The sequence below is a fragment of the Neodiprion lecontei genome, chromosome 2 (genome assembly GCF_021901455.1).
Source record: "Neodiprion lecontei isolate iyNeoLeco1 chromosome 2, iyNeoLeco1.1, whole genome shotgun sequence".
Lineage (NCBI taxonomy): Eukaryota > Metazoa > Arthropoda > Insecta > Hymenoptera > Diprionidae > Neodiprion > Neodiprion lecontei.
In genome coordinates, this window is record NC_060261.1 from 36,407,367 (window position 1) to 36,424,643 (window position 17,277).

A 17,277-nucleotide genomic window follows, 5' to 3' on the forward strand; every position below is an offset into this window, starting at 1 on the left:
ACATGATTATACGAAAGGTTTATACTTTACAATGCGATAATTTGGAAAAATGGATAACACGGTAATTATAAAGCATTGTACAAAACTACAAACACCACGCTGCTTGTCATTATGTAATGCGTCATAGATATATCTCAAGGTATTGATATTTATGCGTCGTAAAGTGATGATTGCAGATTGCATGTATAAACATGAAAAGATTCTACGCAGCTAATTTTAACGACCGTCAAAACGCAAATTATAACAAAAATGGATGCGGAATCAGCGACTGCTAACTGCTATGTTGGTAAAAATAATAATTGTAATACCAAAGTTCTATCAGTTCCAGTTCGATTTCTTTTTTATCTATTTTCCGTTAGAGGTCGCTTAATACGCACGTAGATACGTATGTAAGGTACACCTGTACTACTTGAAAGTCTATCTTTAGCACCAAATTTACATATAAACTTAACATTCAATTAACTAATCCTTATATAACGTGTTTTCATTACAGTTTAACGTTAAGAATGTACGATAATGTGTCATCCGCTGTTTGCTTTGCGTCGTTGCACAACAACTCTTCTATGTTGGCCTAGGAATTATCAATACGTAACAACTTTAAAGTAAACGAAGAGGTTCTAAACCGTACAAAATATGACATCTACGGCAGTAATAAATTCTAAAACCTGTTCCAAATTTACAGTACGTATGATATTTGTACCAGTATTTTTGGTTATTACAGAGAAAAATTTGCGTAATATAAAAGCCAATAAACGCCTTTGAAGCACCTCAAACACTGTATTTCGGTCAATTCAAAGCGGAGTCTGCAGAGAAACTTGAGTTTCCAATCATTTTGAATAACAACAAACACTTTCGCAATTCTCAATATGTCCAGTAATTAAAAATCAGTAATTATTAATACGCGCATATCTGCATTATTTTCGCGCGCAATTCAGTCCCTGAAAGATACGGTTCTTTGTCCATGAATTGAAGTAATCAAGAATCGATGTAAAGTTTCCTCGTCACAGGGTGATAAAAATTGTGGTATCATCATCAACCGCAAGTATTGCAGTATCCAGAAACTCCGATATTACGTATAAATTACCGCATGCGTATAAAATATCATCTATATATAAGTAATTGCAGATACAACATTCGCGAGTCAAGTGTATATTATTACGAAAGCCGGCCAGGTTATCACTGGATACATTAGATGACCCAAAGAATTTGCGAAATTTCGTTTCAACGTGGTGATATTAATCATAATTAAACATAGTTTAATGCTATTAGTTTTATCAATAAAAAAATTTAAATCATCATTGTCCACCGCACAACCGAATCCAACTGGGTTGGTAGTTCCAGGAGATTCTACAAAAGCGGATTGATCAGACCGAGGTTTCAATAACATAAAAACAGGGATGCAAGACGCGATGCAAAAACGGGGCAAGAAATCGCTGCGTTAGGAATGGCTGAGAAATCAAGGTGGGGGATAATGGCGGAGGAGGGGGGGAGGGGGGGGGGGGGAATGCAACCAAAACAAGCCTAACTTGCGATGCAAGAAATACTCCGCTTCCTGCCGTTCGCCGTTGAACGACGGTTGTGTTCGAGGTTAGTAGCAGCGCGCAAACTCGTCGCCGCACGCTTGGAACCAATCGATTGATCCCTTAATATTTATTCGTCAAACGTGGAGCAATTAAACATTGTACAATCGAACAGAAGAGAGCGGAAAATCCTGTAAAAACAAAAATTGGAAGAACAAAAGACTGTCGTTGAGTACTTTGAAAATGGAATTAATACGTCCAGATCTACCTTCGCGTTGCACGTGGCAACCAAATGCTAAAAATAATCCGCATACAACACGACCACCGTAAGTAAAAAATTTTAATTCAAGTTTTCGTTGAGTGAGAAGTGTATAAGGATCGTTGTCCAAACTACGATATGAACGTATGGAACGTAGGGCTATTCCTATCGGCGATGTACAAATATCAATTTCAGATACGTGTGCGTGAGTAACGTGTTTCCGCTAATAATGAAACACGTAGGTTCGGATGAAGAATCACTGCTCGTCGTTCGTCAGTAGCGTAGGAATTTACACGTGTGTGGCGTCTTATTGGCTCGGGGCCGACCGGTTCAGAGGATAATGAAAAAAGATTAACAAGTAGTTTGTTTGCCTCGAACCCCCTCAGCGGCGCGTTCAAAACCTTTGTTGACGAATTTCCGAAAATACTTCAAACATATACTTGGATGAGTATCAGAGAGTAGGAAAAGCCTTTTATCTCACTTGCAAGATATTAACTACAACATTAGATTTAGTTGATGCATGCGATGCCTAATGAGTAATAACATAATCAATGATCTAGGCGTGATGATGCCGCTGCCTACAGTCTTATTGAAGTATTGTTGATCAAAGCATTGATGTTTTTTCAATTTTTTGACAATCGAAGTTAGCAAAATTATAGAGAACTCAGTCTATCGGAACAAGTAGAAGATATCGAATATTACCCTGGCGATCGATCATGCTTGCGTGTAAGACAACATTTGTCATTTGTATAATTGTACTTTTGATACAAACCGGTACATAATTCGTTACGGGCACAAAACTACTCGATACATCACTTAAAACTTTCCTTGTTAGACGTAGTTTACTTGCCATTTCATACTTATGCGCTTTGATTACATCAAATCCATATTTGTGTCGCAAGTTTATGCAGAGGCTGAATAAATACTTGATAACATCTACACCACACTAGCGTATAAAACTTAAACATCAACTTGTTTAATTTGCTGGAAAACAACTTGCACCATAATTTGATAGTATATGTCCCACATATAACAACTTGTCCATGATCCTGGAAAATTTTGAACAATCTCATCCAGCGTATTGTCAAATAGGTGTCGTAGAATTGAACTGCACTGAGCAAATGTATTATGCACGTTAAACAATTGCATTATGTTGAAAATTATGGAAACCTTACTCTCCAGACTATTCATTTAATGGACAAATGATATAGTTATTGAAATACTTGTCATTCAAGCCCGTAGAACACAGTGTTTGAAAACTTTGTTTTTGATAAGTGACTAGCCATTGTGAAATCAAATGCTCTTCGTGTAACATCTATCTGAACCAATTAATTATAAACTATACAATACGTGTTGTTTATTCTAGTCTTAATAATCGCAAGGAGGTACTCCCCAACATCCTGGCTGCTATTGGACAAACCCCTATGGTGCGATTGAACAATATTTGCAAATCATTTAATATCAAATGTGAATTATGTGAGTACTATTTGCAGGATATCATAGCTCATTTCTCGACTTGGACACAAAATTTTCAATTTCAATTAATTGTCGCTTAAATTTAGTGGCAAAATGTGAATTTCTGAATCCTGGTGGCTCCGTAAAAGACAGGATCGCGCACAGAATGATCCAAGATGCGGAAGACAAAGGGATTCTCAAGCCAGGATATACCATAATTGAGCCAACAAGCGGAAATACAGGTATAGGATTGGCGATGGCATCAGCAGTCAAGGGTTACCGCTGTATCATAGTAATGCCTGAGAAGATGTCGAATGAAAAAGTTGACACACTGCGGGCTCTGGGGGCTGAGATTGTTAGAACGCCAACCGAGGCTGCGTGGGACAGTCCCGAAGGTCATATAACAGTATCTCAGAAATTACAGAAGGAAATACCAAATAGCGTAATTCTGGATCAGGTAATTAGACATCGATGGAAATGGAAAGTTGGCAGACTTTTCTTTTCCTTTGTAAGACATGCTAACGTCTTTATGTTTTACAGTATACCAATTGTGGAAATCCTCTAGCTCATTACGATCAAACAGCGTATGAAATCTGGGAACAATGCAAAGGCAAAATCGATTATTTAGTAGCAGGAGCTGGTACTGGTGGCACCATTAGTGGGATCAGTCGCAGATTCAAAGAACTAATACCACAGACAAAAATTGTAGCTATTGATCCGGAAGGTAGTATTCTTGCAGAGCCTGCGGAAATAAATCAAAGTGAAGTAACCTTCTATGAGGTCGAAGGAATTGGGTATGTATTCCTTGTGTTAAACTAAGCAAAATTAGAATTTTCTAGATCACATTGAGTCTGCTACATATCTAACTGACATACATTTTCAGATACGACTTCACTCCTACGGTTTTGGATCGTGGTTCAGTTGATTTGTGGGTTAAAACGAATGACAGAGACTCACTGAACTGTGCTAGAGCACTAATACGTGAGGAGGGTTTGTTGTGCGGTGGAAGTAGCGGTGCATCTATGTCAGCAGCTTTAAAATTGGCCAAGGATCTACCAGAAGATCAAAGAGTTGTTGTAATACTGCCAGATGGTCTCAGAAACTACATGACTAAATTTGTATCGGACCACTGGATGGAAGCCAGAGGTTTTTTGGTACGAAATAACTAAGTGTTTAGAAAATAAAATTGTAAATTGAAGAAAAAGTTAAAACTGACTTCACTATGATGTTTCAGGATCCACCCCCGCCGGTAGAGGCGAACAAATGGTGGTGGACGACTTCTATTTCAAATCTTCGTTTAAATCCCCTGTCTACTCTACCAGCAGAAGCAACTTGTCAAGAAGCCATTGCGATTCTGAAGAAAGGCGGATTTGACCAAATTCCGCTTATAGAAAAGAATGGAAGTATCCAAGGGGTAGTAACTCTGAATGACCTTACGAGAAGTCTGATTTCGGGTAAAGTCAAGTCTACGGATTGCGCACGGAAAGTACTGTTCAAGCAATTCAGAAAGCTGACTACTTGTGCAACCCTCGGACGACTGTCACGAATTCTTGAAAAAGACGCATATGTTGTCATAGTAAATGCGAAACAAACGACCAGTGCAGTGGGTATTGCCACTCAAATGGATCTTTTGAATTATATCAGTGAACCGCACAGTAATGGCACTGCTGCTTGATCCGTCTATTTATATTCATTTTAAACTATTTGACCCAAGCCTCGCTTACCAATATTTCTGCAATGTAGATAGATTTAGTCAATTCTTGACAACAGTTGACAAACGTAATTTTTGTTTAGTTCTATTCTTTTTTTTTTCTGGAAATTGCTTGATTTTTTATACATTTCTATACTTGAATTCTGTGTATTATTATGTAATCCAATAAAACATGAGACTGATCATGTATTTGTATTTAAGTGTGGTTTTGTTATTTGTCAGTCCATGTGATACGACATGAGATATTTGAAGAATACTATTTGCACTGGACCAATATTTGATGACGAATTATTAAGGTTAAATAACTCGAATAGTAAATTGATTTCATTATGTTTTTTTCTACACCCATATTACGATCGCATGATTTATGTGTGACCTGGAGTAGATGGAAACATTACACACATGCACATATCGATGTCTTTTACCGAAATTATGTGTATTGTCCTGCAGTATTTGTTGCACTACGTCTATTAAGTCGATTAATGCATAATCACAGTCATTTACACAAATAATATAGTGTTTATACATTTTCAATAAAGTTATTAAATTTACATACTTATATAATTATTTACATTATTTTAAACTCTCTGTACCTGTACATGAAATTTGCAACTCGGTAATGTAGCTATTTCTGCTGTGACCGTACTAACTATTCCAAGATTTGCAAGGCTACCACGAAGTAGACCGCAGGTAAAAGCTAAGAGTCGTGGAGCCTCGCGTAAGTACTGCGTGCTATCAGGAGCACCGATGTTGGTTAGTAAACGGAATGCATTGTCATGTAGTACATATACTCCCTGATGATTCGTTCGCAAATTATCGATCTGCTTGCGGTACAAACTTGACCAAAGATCCATGCATATGAACTTAATTGTGTCCAACTCATCCTTGAAACGCGCCCATTCCCTAGTTAACCGTTCCATGATGCGATATCCAACACCGAATCCCATCCACTCCAAAGGCGAAAGCTCTTCTTCGCCCTCCTGATTTAAAACATTATTCAACGATTAGATAGTTGATTGAACATTCTGTCGAAGAATAACCTTGGGTTATGTTAACGGATTCAAGTAAGTTTGACATATGTTTTTGCAGACGTCCAGGAACGCGATGTAACTGTGAATCTTTGGGATGTTGGTCAGTATATTTAAACTGTAGTATAACTTGCCTTGCCGTTTGTTTTTGAACTCAGAACGTAATTCACCATTTCGGCATGCAAATATTCGAATAGACACTCGTCCGCTTCCCCGGTATCAGGGAGGTTTGTTTTTGTGTCAACGTTTTGCTGCTTCATAACGCAAACGATGATTTAATGGACCGTCAAGAAATAACAACGCCGATTATTGAACTTGCGTTCTGATCTGTCAAAGTGGCAATACCCAACACACTGTCAGTTTCGCCTTGTCGCTCACTAATAGCTGACAAATTACGATCGCTGATTGGTAAAAAATCTCTCAACTTTACATTTATTTTTTGTAATCTGAATTAAATTCAGTTTTTGATGTTTTATTCTGTTTATGGGTAGGTATTTGTCGATGATTCAACTCTAGACGTCAAATATCAAAGCTGTGTTCATTAACTACTGCTTTTCCCCATTGAATAAGCAGCTTTAAGGACGGTCAGCCAAAGGTATTTTTGCTAAGGTCGTATGCGAGGAGAGTCGACGCCACGGTCGACACAAAGCTACGTCGATAATGGAAAATACTTCTCTATCACTAGCATGGGCGATCGCTTACAGAAACGGCACCCTGAGATTCTCTAGAACTTCCGCATAATGACCATGATACAACTGCGAATGGCCAAAAAACTTGTAATATGATCCGTACATTATTGAAAATTTTCACTGCATACTATGAACAAAATCGACAATAAAAAAATTGAGATTTTTACAGGATTGTTTTCTAATCAACGTCTAGAAACAAAGAATATATCCACATGCCAACTGCACTAGGTACCCAACATTTTTGATATAGGTATTTTGCACTGATTTAGATATTACAGATCAGTGGTCCTTTGCTGTCGAGTTTTGCACAACTGGAGGTATTCGTCGAATGCTTAGCTTATTCTCAGAATCAGAATGCATCAACTACACGCTCTGAGTACACGGTCAAATTAACAAAAAATTTTATACTTTTTTATGTATGCGTGAAATTAATATAGGAAGCATGTAATTATCGAATATAAATCACAGACGATACAACCAGATGTAAAACATCACACACGATGGTATGACGTCAGGTTTTTCTTTACCATTCAATAAAATATGTCAATCAATAATAAAGTTTATCCCACAAATAAACGTCTTTTAGTGGTTCAATGTAATTATCGAATATAAATCACAGATGATACAACCAGATGTAAAACATCACACATGATGGTATGACGTCAGGTTTTTCTTTACCTTTCAATAAAATATGTCAATCAATAATAAAGTTTATCCCACAAATAAACCTCTTTTAGTAGTTCAATTAAGTCGATTGACAAGCAAGCACCATCCAACTGGAGAGAGGATTGATTTAAATGGAGGCAAAACGAGCGTATCGTCAAGTGATATCACAAACCCTCACGAAATTCATCTTAATGACAACATTTTCAGTAATAACTCGACGCCAGTACGAACATACCTATACTTGATACGTTACACAAAGAGACAAATCATATATCAGACTCACCCTTACGCCAAACGCCTGCAGAAAATCACGGCGCTCGTCGCAAATGTGAAGTTTCACCACTGCACTGCACATGACAATTGAAACGTTGAATAACAATTGTTCCAAAAAATTCTATAAAACTGATACTTCACTCACTGGTTCACCACTATTTGTTAGGGATCATGTACACGTGAAACCGATGATGCTGTAATCACAACGTCGTGGTTAACTTCAAGTAAAGGAGTATTGCACTGATTTCACTATATCTTTTCTCCTCCATTTTGATTAAAATTTTTAAAAGCGCAGCAATTCAATCGCGAGTGTCATTTGTTGTGCGTGAATGTAGTATACCTACCATAGACGTTGACTGAAGAATATACACATAACGCCGTGTTAAGTATTCAATACACTCGGTATAAATATCTGAAAAGAATCGCAACCTCGTAGCCGGCTGGTCAATAAATTATCGCGAAAATTGCCGAATTAACTCTACCACACAATCAAGCACAGCAAAATTCGCGCAGTTAACTGCGTGCTTGTCGGCTCGGCCGCCCTCGATCGTTTGTCAGGTGGTTCGGCGTCTTCGGCGTTCGCTCACCAACAAGATGGCGCCGGCTACCGAAGCGCCAATATTGCTCCGTGGCGCTACGGTGACACTAAGCGACGAACAGCCGAGAATTTGACTTGAAGTTGTCTGATCTCATTGCATTTTACACGCGTACAGATAGAATACTGATAAAGCAGGAGGGCGGACTTATCACACGAACCTAAAAAGACACTTGATCGAAAGTGTCACCTGTCATCTGTCACCCTCAGAGATAATGGCAAGTACTGCATGAGAATACGATCAAAATTTAATACAATTCAGCGAGAGAATTTATGTTTATTTGATTCCGTGCACCTTGATTAAAGGTTCAACTCAGTATCCAGAATTACGTTATCTCATTGAAATCAATATTATTGCTTGTTTATAAAATTTTGTCAGGTCCGTACAACGCTAGCTTGATCGTTTCTGATTATACATTTTTCCCAGATTCGATTCATCCTAATCCAGAACAGAGCGGGCAAAACTCGTCTTGCCAAATGGTACATGAATTTTGATGACGATGAAAAACAAAAGCTCATCGAGGAAGTTCACGCCGTCGTCACTGTTAGAGATGCTAAACACACCAACTTCGTTGAGGTTCTACAAGTTCATTGGATATAATATGTCTATAATTTCTTAGTTCAGTGCAAAGGAGCTTATTTTGTTTCGTTAAATAGTTCGACGCTTGATTCGTACAACAGTCACAAAGAAGGCTCAAAGTACATCTACTGATAATGAAAAGATTCCCAATTCTGGTTCAAATTCTGACACACTGAAGAAACTGTTTTTTAAAAATTGCTTTTCCTATGGTTGGCTTGACGCCTATGTATCTTGGTTTCAGTTCCGAAACTTCAAGATAGTCTACAGACGATACGCTGGCTTGTACTTCTGTATTTGCGTGGATGTGAACGACAACAATCTTTGCTACTTGGAAGCGATTCATAATTTTGTGGAAGTCTTGAACGAGTATTTCCACAACGTTTGCGAACTAGACTTGGTGTTCAACTTCTATAAGGTACTTTATCCTGCTGAAAAATTTTACAACGCATCTCATGTAGAATATTTAGTCTGTTGTTATAATAGTCAATCTCCTAATAATACCATTGTAATTTCAGGTGTACACTGTAGTGGACGAAATGTTTCTTGCTGGTGAAATCCGAGAAACTAGCCAAACCAAAGTTCTTAAACAGCTTCTCATGTTGAACTCCCTCGAATAATAAAACAAAATACCATTCCCTTAGAAATGTTCTGTATTTGAAAATCTCTCTACAATACAATCTCATGCTCCATTTCTTCTTACACCTCAAGTTTTGTTTCACATTTCTTTCAAAAGTCCAGCAAGTTATCTTTTTTGCAGCTTATACAGAATTCTTCTGTCTTACCGCTGGTTGATATCAGTAAAAGGTGCAACGTCCACTGTTCTATGTCGATAAGTTAGTTAAGCACGGTTATCAGGTTCCTACTTTATCAAGTGCTTGACTGCACACAGAACTCGCGATCACGAAGTGATCTTTAATTTTTTCTCAGAATAAATTGGAAAGAAAAATCTAGGGTAATTATACGAACGCCGAAAATATCTCAAACCTTACGACATCTTGCCGTTATGACGTCACTCTTTTAATTTCCAATAGCACGACTATTGAACTAGAAAGGACAGAAGCTTAAAATTCGATTTAAATTGTATTACAGATAGAAATTTGGAAAAAATGATAAAACATTGAAACATTATGTAGAGCCGGGATACAACAACAGATGAAAATACTAATTGATGACAATTTTCGCTACACTTATTATGAACACTGAATTGAGTTCGATAACATTGTGAATAGTCTCATTATATCAATGTGCTTCGGTATATACGTGTACAGGCGTAGGTTTTAATAAAACTAAAACTGCAAGCATGCATCGAATAACATGGAACCATTCGACAGATTTTTAATTAAATCACCCGCTGCAGCTCGCGAACTAAACAAAATTTAGTGATTTCCCCTTTCCCCACACGATGGCGATCGTCGTCGGGTGATCGCAAAATAAGAAGTCCATACTCATATTCAAGACGTCGAATTCACGGTCATACATGATATAATATAGGTACCTACATACATAGAAGATCAATGTAGATCCACGAAATAAAATGCCCATCATGCGGTGTATCCGTATTCACGTTTATTAAGTCGTAAACGTAACGCCCATGCAGGCTAATTGTCGTGTACACTAATTTGCTCTGGTCGTAAGCGTGAGGAGAAGAATCATCTTTGCCGGCGTTATTTCCTTTAGTTCATTCAACTCACTGGTTCGTTTCACAGTAAATCTAAATCACTCCAGAGAACGTGTCAAATTATTTCTAATCAGCATTATGCTCGTGCCGCATGAAACAGTGAGACCATGCGTGTCTGTCGAATTACAATAATATTGATAATGAACGATCACGAGAAATTATGAAAATTCCCATCTTCGATAACTGAAATTTAATAAGGTAACTTTATCTTATTAATTTTCTTCTTATATTTCTGAAAGACTTTTCACATTTTTTCCCGGCATCTCCTACGGGAAATGACGAGAAATTTAAGCAAGAGCAATATTTCTTGGTCAATTTATTCCCCATTGTGATTAATAATTCAAAATGTAATAACGAGAAACACTTGCCGATATTTTCATGCCCGCCGTCGCAGCAACGTCGATGCGCAATGATCGCGGTAAAAATCATTAACTTCCCTACGTGTACCTGAAATCGAAGATGTAGAACGAAGCTCGGAGTTATAAAACTGTATGAATATGTATAACATTTAGGGTCGGGGTTATCGCGGGTTATCGGACGACGAGAAGACGCAGTAGATCAGCCGGGAGCTTGTAGTGGCGGCGACCCCTGCAACTGATATCGCGCGTCGCTTCGCCTGGATACGCCTCTCTTGTATTCTCTCATAATACAAGAAATTTCATACATAAAATTCAAGCAGTTATACATACTTATACATATATAAATATTTTACACTAACGGAGACGATCGTCTTCGCAGCTTGGCGCCCGCACGACGTTCGTCGGTTTTTAATTTGACTATAAAATTGTGGAGAAGGTCACCGTCGTCGATTTTACAATCTAAAACAAGCAGAAACGATTGTTTCAGACCTCTCCAAAGTTTCAAGCACGCAATATTATAGCTCTGCTATTGTATCATTTGATTACGACTGCGGTATATGTATGTCTGGGATACCATAAAACCACGTACAATTAGGATGCACTCACAATCAGACTCCGTTATACGTTTCTTATATTATACGAGACGCCGGGATCTTGACCCTAATATAATAATGATACAGGGTATGGGAGTTTTTTTCTTTGATTAAAGTTCATGAAAAAACTGTCATTTTTCGTCATGTTTGGCCCTGATTAAGACACTCGCATCAGACACTCTCCAACTGATATGCGGCAGTCCAACAGAAGTTCTTGGCATCGGATTTCAGATGCGTTAGGTATACGTGTATGATATAAATATGTATATGTGTTAGTCTTTTAACTAAACGGTGAAGCTAATTATAAGGTACAAGAGATACAGTTTTTAATTCGACCAAAGTGTAAAGAGTGTACCTACAATGCAAAGAGAAAAATAACAATACATATTATATGCAATGGAGGTTTAATTTTTTCGCTTGGTTTATAATTGTTACACAGAAGCTGCCTGAGGATCTTTTTATTGCAGAAAATCGCAATTGCACAGAACGAATAGATCTTACACTTTGCGTGGCTAATTCCATTTCCTTTGCATAACATATACTTTATAACACATGTAAAGATCGGTCTGATACTGCAGTGTTTTCGGCCTGGGCTCATTGACTTTGTGGCGGGATTATTATGTTCAGTACATTTATACACGATGATAGTTTGACCTGCGTTACCACACATCATGAAAAATAATGTTGCGTTTAATCTCATACTTATAATATAATTGAACTTCTCGTCTTAAGGAGTATTACATATAGATCGGATGGTGTAAAATACATATGATTGACGGCAATAATATTATACCGACAAAGAATTCCTTCATTATATTTTTCATCTATATGAATAAAAATAACGTTAAGTTTTTTTATGTTACGTCTTACGCAAGTAAAAAATTTTTTTCAGATATTGCGACAAATTTGATCAAATTATGATGATGTTTCTGCATGGGTCAGCAATTTGACGATATGTCATATTTTTTTTTCATACCATTACAATTATGTCCAATTTTACACTGTAATATTAACGACGCAAGCGCGTATTACGTATCGTCAGAAACTCAGGATCACTTGGATTCTCAAGAGAATTTTCTGGTATTGAATCAAAAAAGAAATACATCTTGAAGCATGAATTATTCTGTTGAATGATTTTTCAGTACATCGAAATTCAATCAATTTCATTTGAATTTGTGAAAGAGAGGCGTAAGGGTGAACCTACGTATAAATGTTGCCAGAATACAATATTTCCGATTCGTATTACTGTATACTGTATATATACACATATATCTACACAAATGTATGTATATATATATGTATAAAGTCTTGCGACTTATCATTTTATTTATGACGAGGGTTTGTATCTTTTGACGTTTTTACTCGCCTCTATATTATACGTATAACGTATGCGACCGGTCTGTATATACTTGTAATATACGTGTATAACTGGCGTAGTATGAGGTTGACCTCATGACCACACACTACGGCTCTAGCATCAATCTTACGTAGAGATACAAAAAAGATAACGTAAACTGATACCGATAGAAATGTGTCTAGGGATGGCTGAAATTCAATATGTGGCAATTGAACCGTACATATAATTTCTTAGCGGATATGCATTATAATGTAACGTTACCGAGACAAAGAAAACAAGTTACGTTGCAATTTCCGCTAGATAACGATGTCTGACAAAGGGTTATTCACCCTCGAAAATGCATCGGCGGAAGAATCATCAGGAAATTATTACAATAATCAATCTTAACGATTTATGAAATACTTGATAGTTCGACAACTGTTTAAATTAATAGAAATTCAAGATAAATGAAAATTCATTAAAAAATGATTTACAATCGGCCAAAATAGTTTAGATCTACGATACTGTTCTGTGCTATGGAAACGGAGTGAAATAAAAGCATTATCAGTATTTAGAGGTAATTTGAAATGGAATAAGAAATTCGAAGCTTTATGCAGAAGCTAAGATCGATTACCAGGAAAACTAAGATACAAGGAAAAGTCTAGAGCATATATAATTATATGTAACTTAGGTAAGTAGAAATCGCACGACGATGATACGAAGTCGTGAAATCTCTTAACCCCGCGGGAGTTAGAAGTCACGTTGTACGAAAGTGAACAATCTCTCGGTCCTTAAGAAGCTAATTCTTATTTTTCGCGCAAGTCGGCCGTTTCCTGGGGTTAAAGAGTTTTGATTTTTTTACTTCCTCTCTTCCTTCGTCCCAACGACTGGTACGCCTGGAACTTTTTTCGCTCAGGTGCGGAGGGCCGAGTCACGATGATACATGGATAGGAAGAGACGGTGCAGATTTAAAGTAAAATGGGTCGGGGAAGCGAACACGTGCTGTCGCGACTACCGCATGATGGGACGGACCGAGTAGCTTCTCTTGCTTATACCGCGAGAAAGAGAGAGTGACACAGGGAGAGCGATGAGGACCCCGAGGGGTGTCGGGGGTTGGCGGAGGGGGCGGGTGGGTGGGTGGGTGGGGGGGGGGGGGGTGGAGATCGGAGGGGCCGAGGGCGGGTCGCGTAATTAAGAACGTCTTGAGGTCCTCCTCGTCCCCTTCGCCGCGGCGTACAAATAGCCGACGACCCCAGCGCGCGTCGGCGCCTCTCAAGTCCCAGAGTCTCAAGTCTCAGGTCTCAAGCTCAAGTCTCAAGTCTCACGTGTGCCGAGAGAGAGAGAGAGAGGGAGAGAAAAAGAGGGAGTCTCCTCTCCGCGCGTCGTCTATAGTAAAGTCAGCGCAGATGCTTTATCCTCGATGCTGGTTTTAATCTATTTCTTTCTTTTCCGCGGCGGCGGAAGAGCGGGAGTGAGAGAGGAGAGAGAGAGAGAGAGAGAGAGAGAGAGCCGAGAAGACGACACCATGCGCACCACACGCCGTAGAGACACATTAGCTATATTCCTCGTTTGCATGGCGGAACGCCCCTGCGGTACGGCTTGCCGTGCTCCGATGCACCCATCCGACGATGCAGCCATCCCGCGTCCCGAGCCAAAGGGCTTTTCCATCTATTTGTCTATGCATCCGTTCCTTGATCCCGCGATCCCTATATTTTATGGGGAACTCGACCGAACTCGTAAATACTTGCTTCGCGTATGAATTATCATTATTTCCGCACCCCGGTCGGCATCGAGCCATCATCTTCCAAAATTGCAGCGATTTTAGTCACAGGGTAAGGGATTCGGGAACACGATATTGTCACGATCATTCAAGTTTTCAGATCAACGGCTGTGAGCGTCCGTTCGCTTCTTTATAGGTACCTAAATTTTGCATCGCAATTTTTTACGGAAATTTAAATTCTGGGTAGAAATTGTTTAATAATATTCAAATATATCCGAAAGTCGATTAATTAACGACTTGTTCATACAATATATCCGGAAAAGGAAGAAATATGGGATTCCTGCTACTTGATATCGACAGCTATATCTGCATGGAAAAGAGAATTTCTTTGTAAGATCGCATTTGGGGCTCGCGATTGTACGGTAATTAATTGTTATAACCGCCGATCTCATTGCAAGTGCGGCAAATCGCGGTAGGCCATTGTCACCGCATGTTTTACTGCAGACACGTTTAAATATGCGTCTTGAGTCATATATGGGTATAATACATACCTACAACCAGTTTTACTTTCAGATGACTTCGTGAAGCTAGCGCCATTTCGGAAATTAGTCTACCTAATATGTATGAACTTTCGTTCCAGTACCAATGGCTACTCGTAATTGTCACTGATCATGCACCGATTGTCGTCGGGACGATGTATTTGCATAAGTTCTGCAAATAGATGGTAAGAAAAAAAAAAGAAATGTTAACGTAAAGGCATTTCGATTATTTTCAAAATGATTATCCCTGAATAATTAATGATAGCAATGACTGATGAGAGACTAAAGGAATAGACATGAGGATAATCCGTCTAGTTTTTAATGGCTAATCGTGTACCGTGTCGAAAGCTCAGCTTATATGCTGGCCATCCGCCAGACACCCGTGCTTCCTAATCAATGGGGTAATTACTCATCAATTCGTATGTAATACACGCGGTATTACGGTATACCTATAAGTATATGGTATTTGTGCACGCAAGAGTAAAAGAAATTAATCTGTACGACATACATAGGCAAGAAACTGGTGCGTTTATGATTCGCTCCTCGGATCATATATGCATATATTAATGTACAAATAGGCCCGCGACTTATACCTGCGTGTGAAAACGGACCGCGGGGACACGGCCAAGTTGAAACGTTCTCATTTCTTATTAGTGGGGGCTAAAGTGTAAACGTATATATGTCATATAATAGCCTGCAGGCCCGTGTAACTCTACTGCAGAGTCGAACCTTGAGGCGTATAAGGAGCACAAGCACGGCCGCAGAGCTTAAGGAACGGGGCGAAAAACCGCAGAGGCCGCGCTTCAGGGTGTCTTATAGGGCGGAGAAAGAACGATATTCGAATTTCAAAGGAACGGCTTACCGTGCCGCACGAGTCTCATTATGCCCGTATAACTATAACTTTGACTACATGACGCAGCGCTGAGAGGCTGTGAACTATTTCGATGTATTCGGCTGGACAGTATCACGAGCACGTGGCATTCAAGTTTCAAACGCGTACCGCGTTCCTACGGATATTCTGACATTTTCAAATCGAGTGAAATCCGATTCGAATCCCGTACACAACGATATCCTTCCTCGATTTGTTCGTCTCGAGACGGCCAGCTCACCTTCTTAAACTCGATCGCATATCTCTCCGCAATTCTCAGCCTGCAGTTTCGGGCACTCCAAACTCCAGACTAATGGAAAATGTTCTCATGACGTCGGAGCCTGGTTGTCGGCGCCATTTTATCACCACATAACCTAAGTTTTTGATTTTAATGAAAGCAAATCGTAATTCTTGGGGTTTCAAATTACTCGTGTGACGTAAATTAACGAAACCTAATCAATTATACACCTGTTCTACCATCCACACTCTAAAAATCACGGTCAACGGTCAACCGTCAGCCTGGTTACATTAGTTTTATGTTTTTTCCACCAGACGACGCTTGCGAAGTGATAATCATCACAGCGAACGGAGATTAGATTACGGCATAAACGGGTACGGTGGTACAAGTAGGCGGGTCTCGTTTCGTCCCCACCTTTCACTTCTCATGTGGATTTTTTCATCGAATCAAACGGCCAGATCCTGCAACTACGGGGTTCGGACTTTGTGCGTGTAGAGCAATTAACCGTTCACGGCATTTAGAATATATGTAGACACGTGGTGTTCGTGAAGACGAATGAATGTACAAATATAAATGTTGGGAAACGTAATATGAATATTCCAATTCCCCGCAGGTATGCTTCGCAACCATTAGAGTACACGTTATACACAGCGCGGACTGTGGACAGTGTCAACAAAATATTTTCGTCACGTTTGAAAAAATGTTTAACGCGTTACAAGTGTATTCCAACAAAAATATTTCTAATGTTTTGTACTGTACGACTGAGATAATCAACGGGAGATATTCCAAGACTAATTGTAAATGTCAATAAAGCGCGCGTCAAAGTCGCCTTTGTGTTTTAATAAGCTCCAATCGTTCGTTGCATTACAGATATATTATAATGGATAACGTGATGTAATGTAGCAAGCATCCGATTAACAACCGCATTGCAGTCACCTGTTTGTTCAATAACGAGTAATCGGTAATAATTTAAAATGTACAAACCCTCTTTCACATGCAAAATTAATGCCTTGTTCAGATGTGTCGCGACTGCAATTAATTCAGCTGTGAGTTTCCGTGTTTTGAGTCTTCGCAATCTTTCACACATCGGTCTCAAGTTTCGTTGTGCCTGCAATGTATAAACGTAGAATTCCTCACCAAGGTTCGTTGTCGAAACTGAGGAATCGTCCA

At 38.9% G+C, this 17,277-nt stretch overlaps 3 protein-coding genes across 4 annotated transcripts; 2 read left to right on the forward strand and 1 right to left on the reverse strand.

Annotated features, from left to right (window-relative positions):
- Positions 1-1,537: 1,537 nt before the first annotated feature.
- LOC107222445 (cystathionine beta-synthase) lies at positions 1,538-5,496 on the forward strand. 2 transcript variants are annotated; one of them, XM_015661818.2, is made up of 6 exons: positions 1,538-1,846; positions 3,146-3,255; positions 3,342-3,691; positions 3,775-4,028; positions 4,118-4,388; positions 4,469-5,496. In XM_015661818.2, the coding sequence occupies exons 1-6, from the start codon at positions 1,764-1,766 to the stop codon at positions 4,907-4,909; spliced, it is 1,509 nt and encodes a 502-aa protein (XP_015517304.2). In that variant the 5' UTR covers positions 1,538-1,763; the 3' UTR covers positions 4,910-5,496. The 2 variants fall into 2 exon arrangements, with proteins under 2 accessions (XP_015517304.2, XP_046588784.1); XM_046732828.1 differs by lacking the exon at positions 1,538-1,846 and adding an exon at positions 1,925-2,237.
- Positions 5,293-6,541, reverse strand: LOC107222441 (trafficking protein particle complex subunit 6b). The gene is made up of 2 exons (XM_015661815.2): positions 6,108-6,541; positions 5,293-5,925 (listed from the first exon to the last, which is right to left on the reverse strand). The coding sequence occupies exons 1-2, from the start codon at positions 6,231-6,233 to the stop codon at positions 5,524-5,526; spliced, it is 528 nt and encodes a 175-aa protein (XP_015517301.1). The 5' UTR covers positions 6,234-6,541; the 3' UTR covers positions 5,293-5,523.
- Positions 6,542-8,268: 1,727 nt separating this feature from the next.
- Positions 8,269-9,475, forward strand: LOC107222440 (AP-2 complex subunit sigma). Its single transcript, XM_015661814.2, has 4 exons — positions 8,269-8,414; positions 8,624-8,773; positions 9,018-9,191; positions 9,292-9,475. The coding sequence occupies exons 1-4, from the start codon at positions 8,412-8,414 to the stop codon at positions 9,391-9,393; spliced, it is 429 nt and encodes a 142-aa protein (XP_015517300.1). The 5' UTR covers positions 8,269-8,411; the 3' UTR covers positions 9,394-9,475.
- Positions 9,476-17,277: the final 7,802 nt, after the last annotated feature.

What these genes read in the sequence shown, in the direction of transcription:
- LOC107222440 (XM_015661814.2), top strand. An exon ending in AACACACCAACTTCGTTGAG is followed by an intron (nt 8,774 to 9,017) that starts GTTCTACAAGTT and finishes TCTTGGTTTCAG; the next exon opens with TTCCGAAACTTCAAGATAGT. An exon ending in TGGTGTTCAACTTCTATAAG is followed by an intron (nt 9,192 to 9,291) that starts GTACTTTATCCT and finishes TTGTAATTTCAG; the next exon opens with GTGTACACTGTAGTGGACGA.
- LOC107222441 (XM_015661815.2), bottom strand. Translation starts at nt 6,233, where the DNA reads ATGAAGCAGCAAAACGTTGACACAAAAACAAACCTCCCTGATACCGGG. An exon ending in GTTCAAAAACAAACGGCAAG is followed by an intron (nt 5,926 to 6,107) that starts GCAAGTTATACT and finishes GTTTTAAATCAG; the next exon opens with GAGGGCGAAGAAGAGCTTTC.
- LOC107222445 (XM_015661818.2), top strand. Translation starts at nt 1,764, where the DNA reads ATGGAATTAATACGTCCAGATCTACCTTCGCGTTGCACGTGGCAACCA. An exon ending in CCGCATACAACACGACCACC is followed by an intron (nt 1,847 to 3,145) that starts GTAAGTAAAAAA and finishes TGTTTATTCTAG; the next exon opens with TCTTAATAATCGCAAGGAGG. An exon ending in TATGAGGTCGAAGGAATTGG is followed by an intron (nt 4,029 to 4,117) that starts GTATGTATTCCT and finishes ATACATTTTCAG; the next exon opens with ATACGACTTCACTCCTACGG.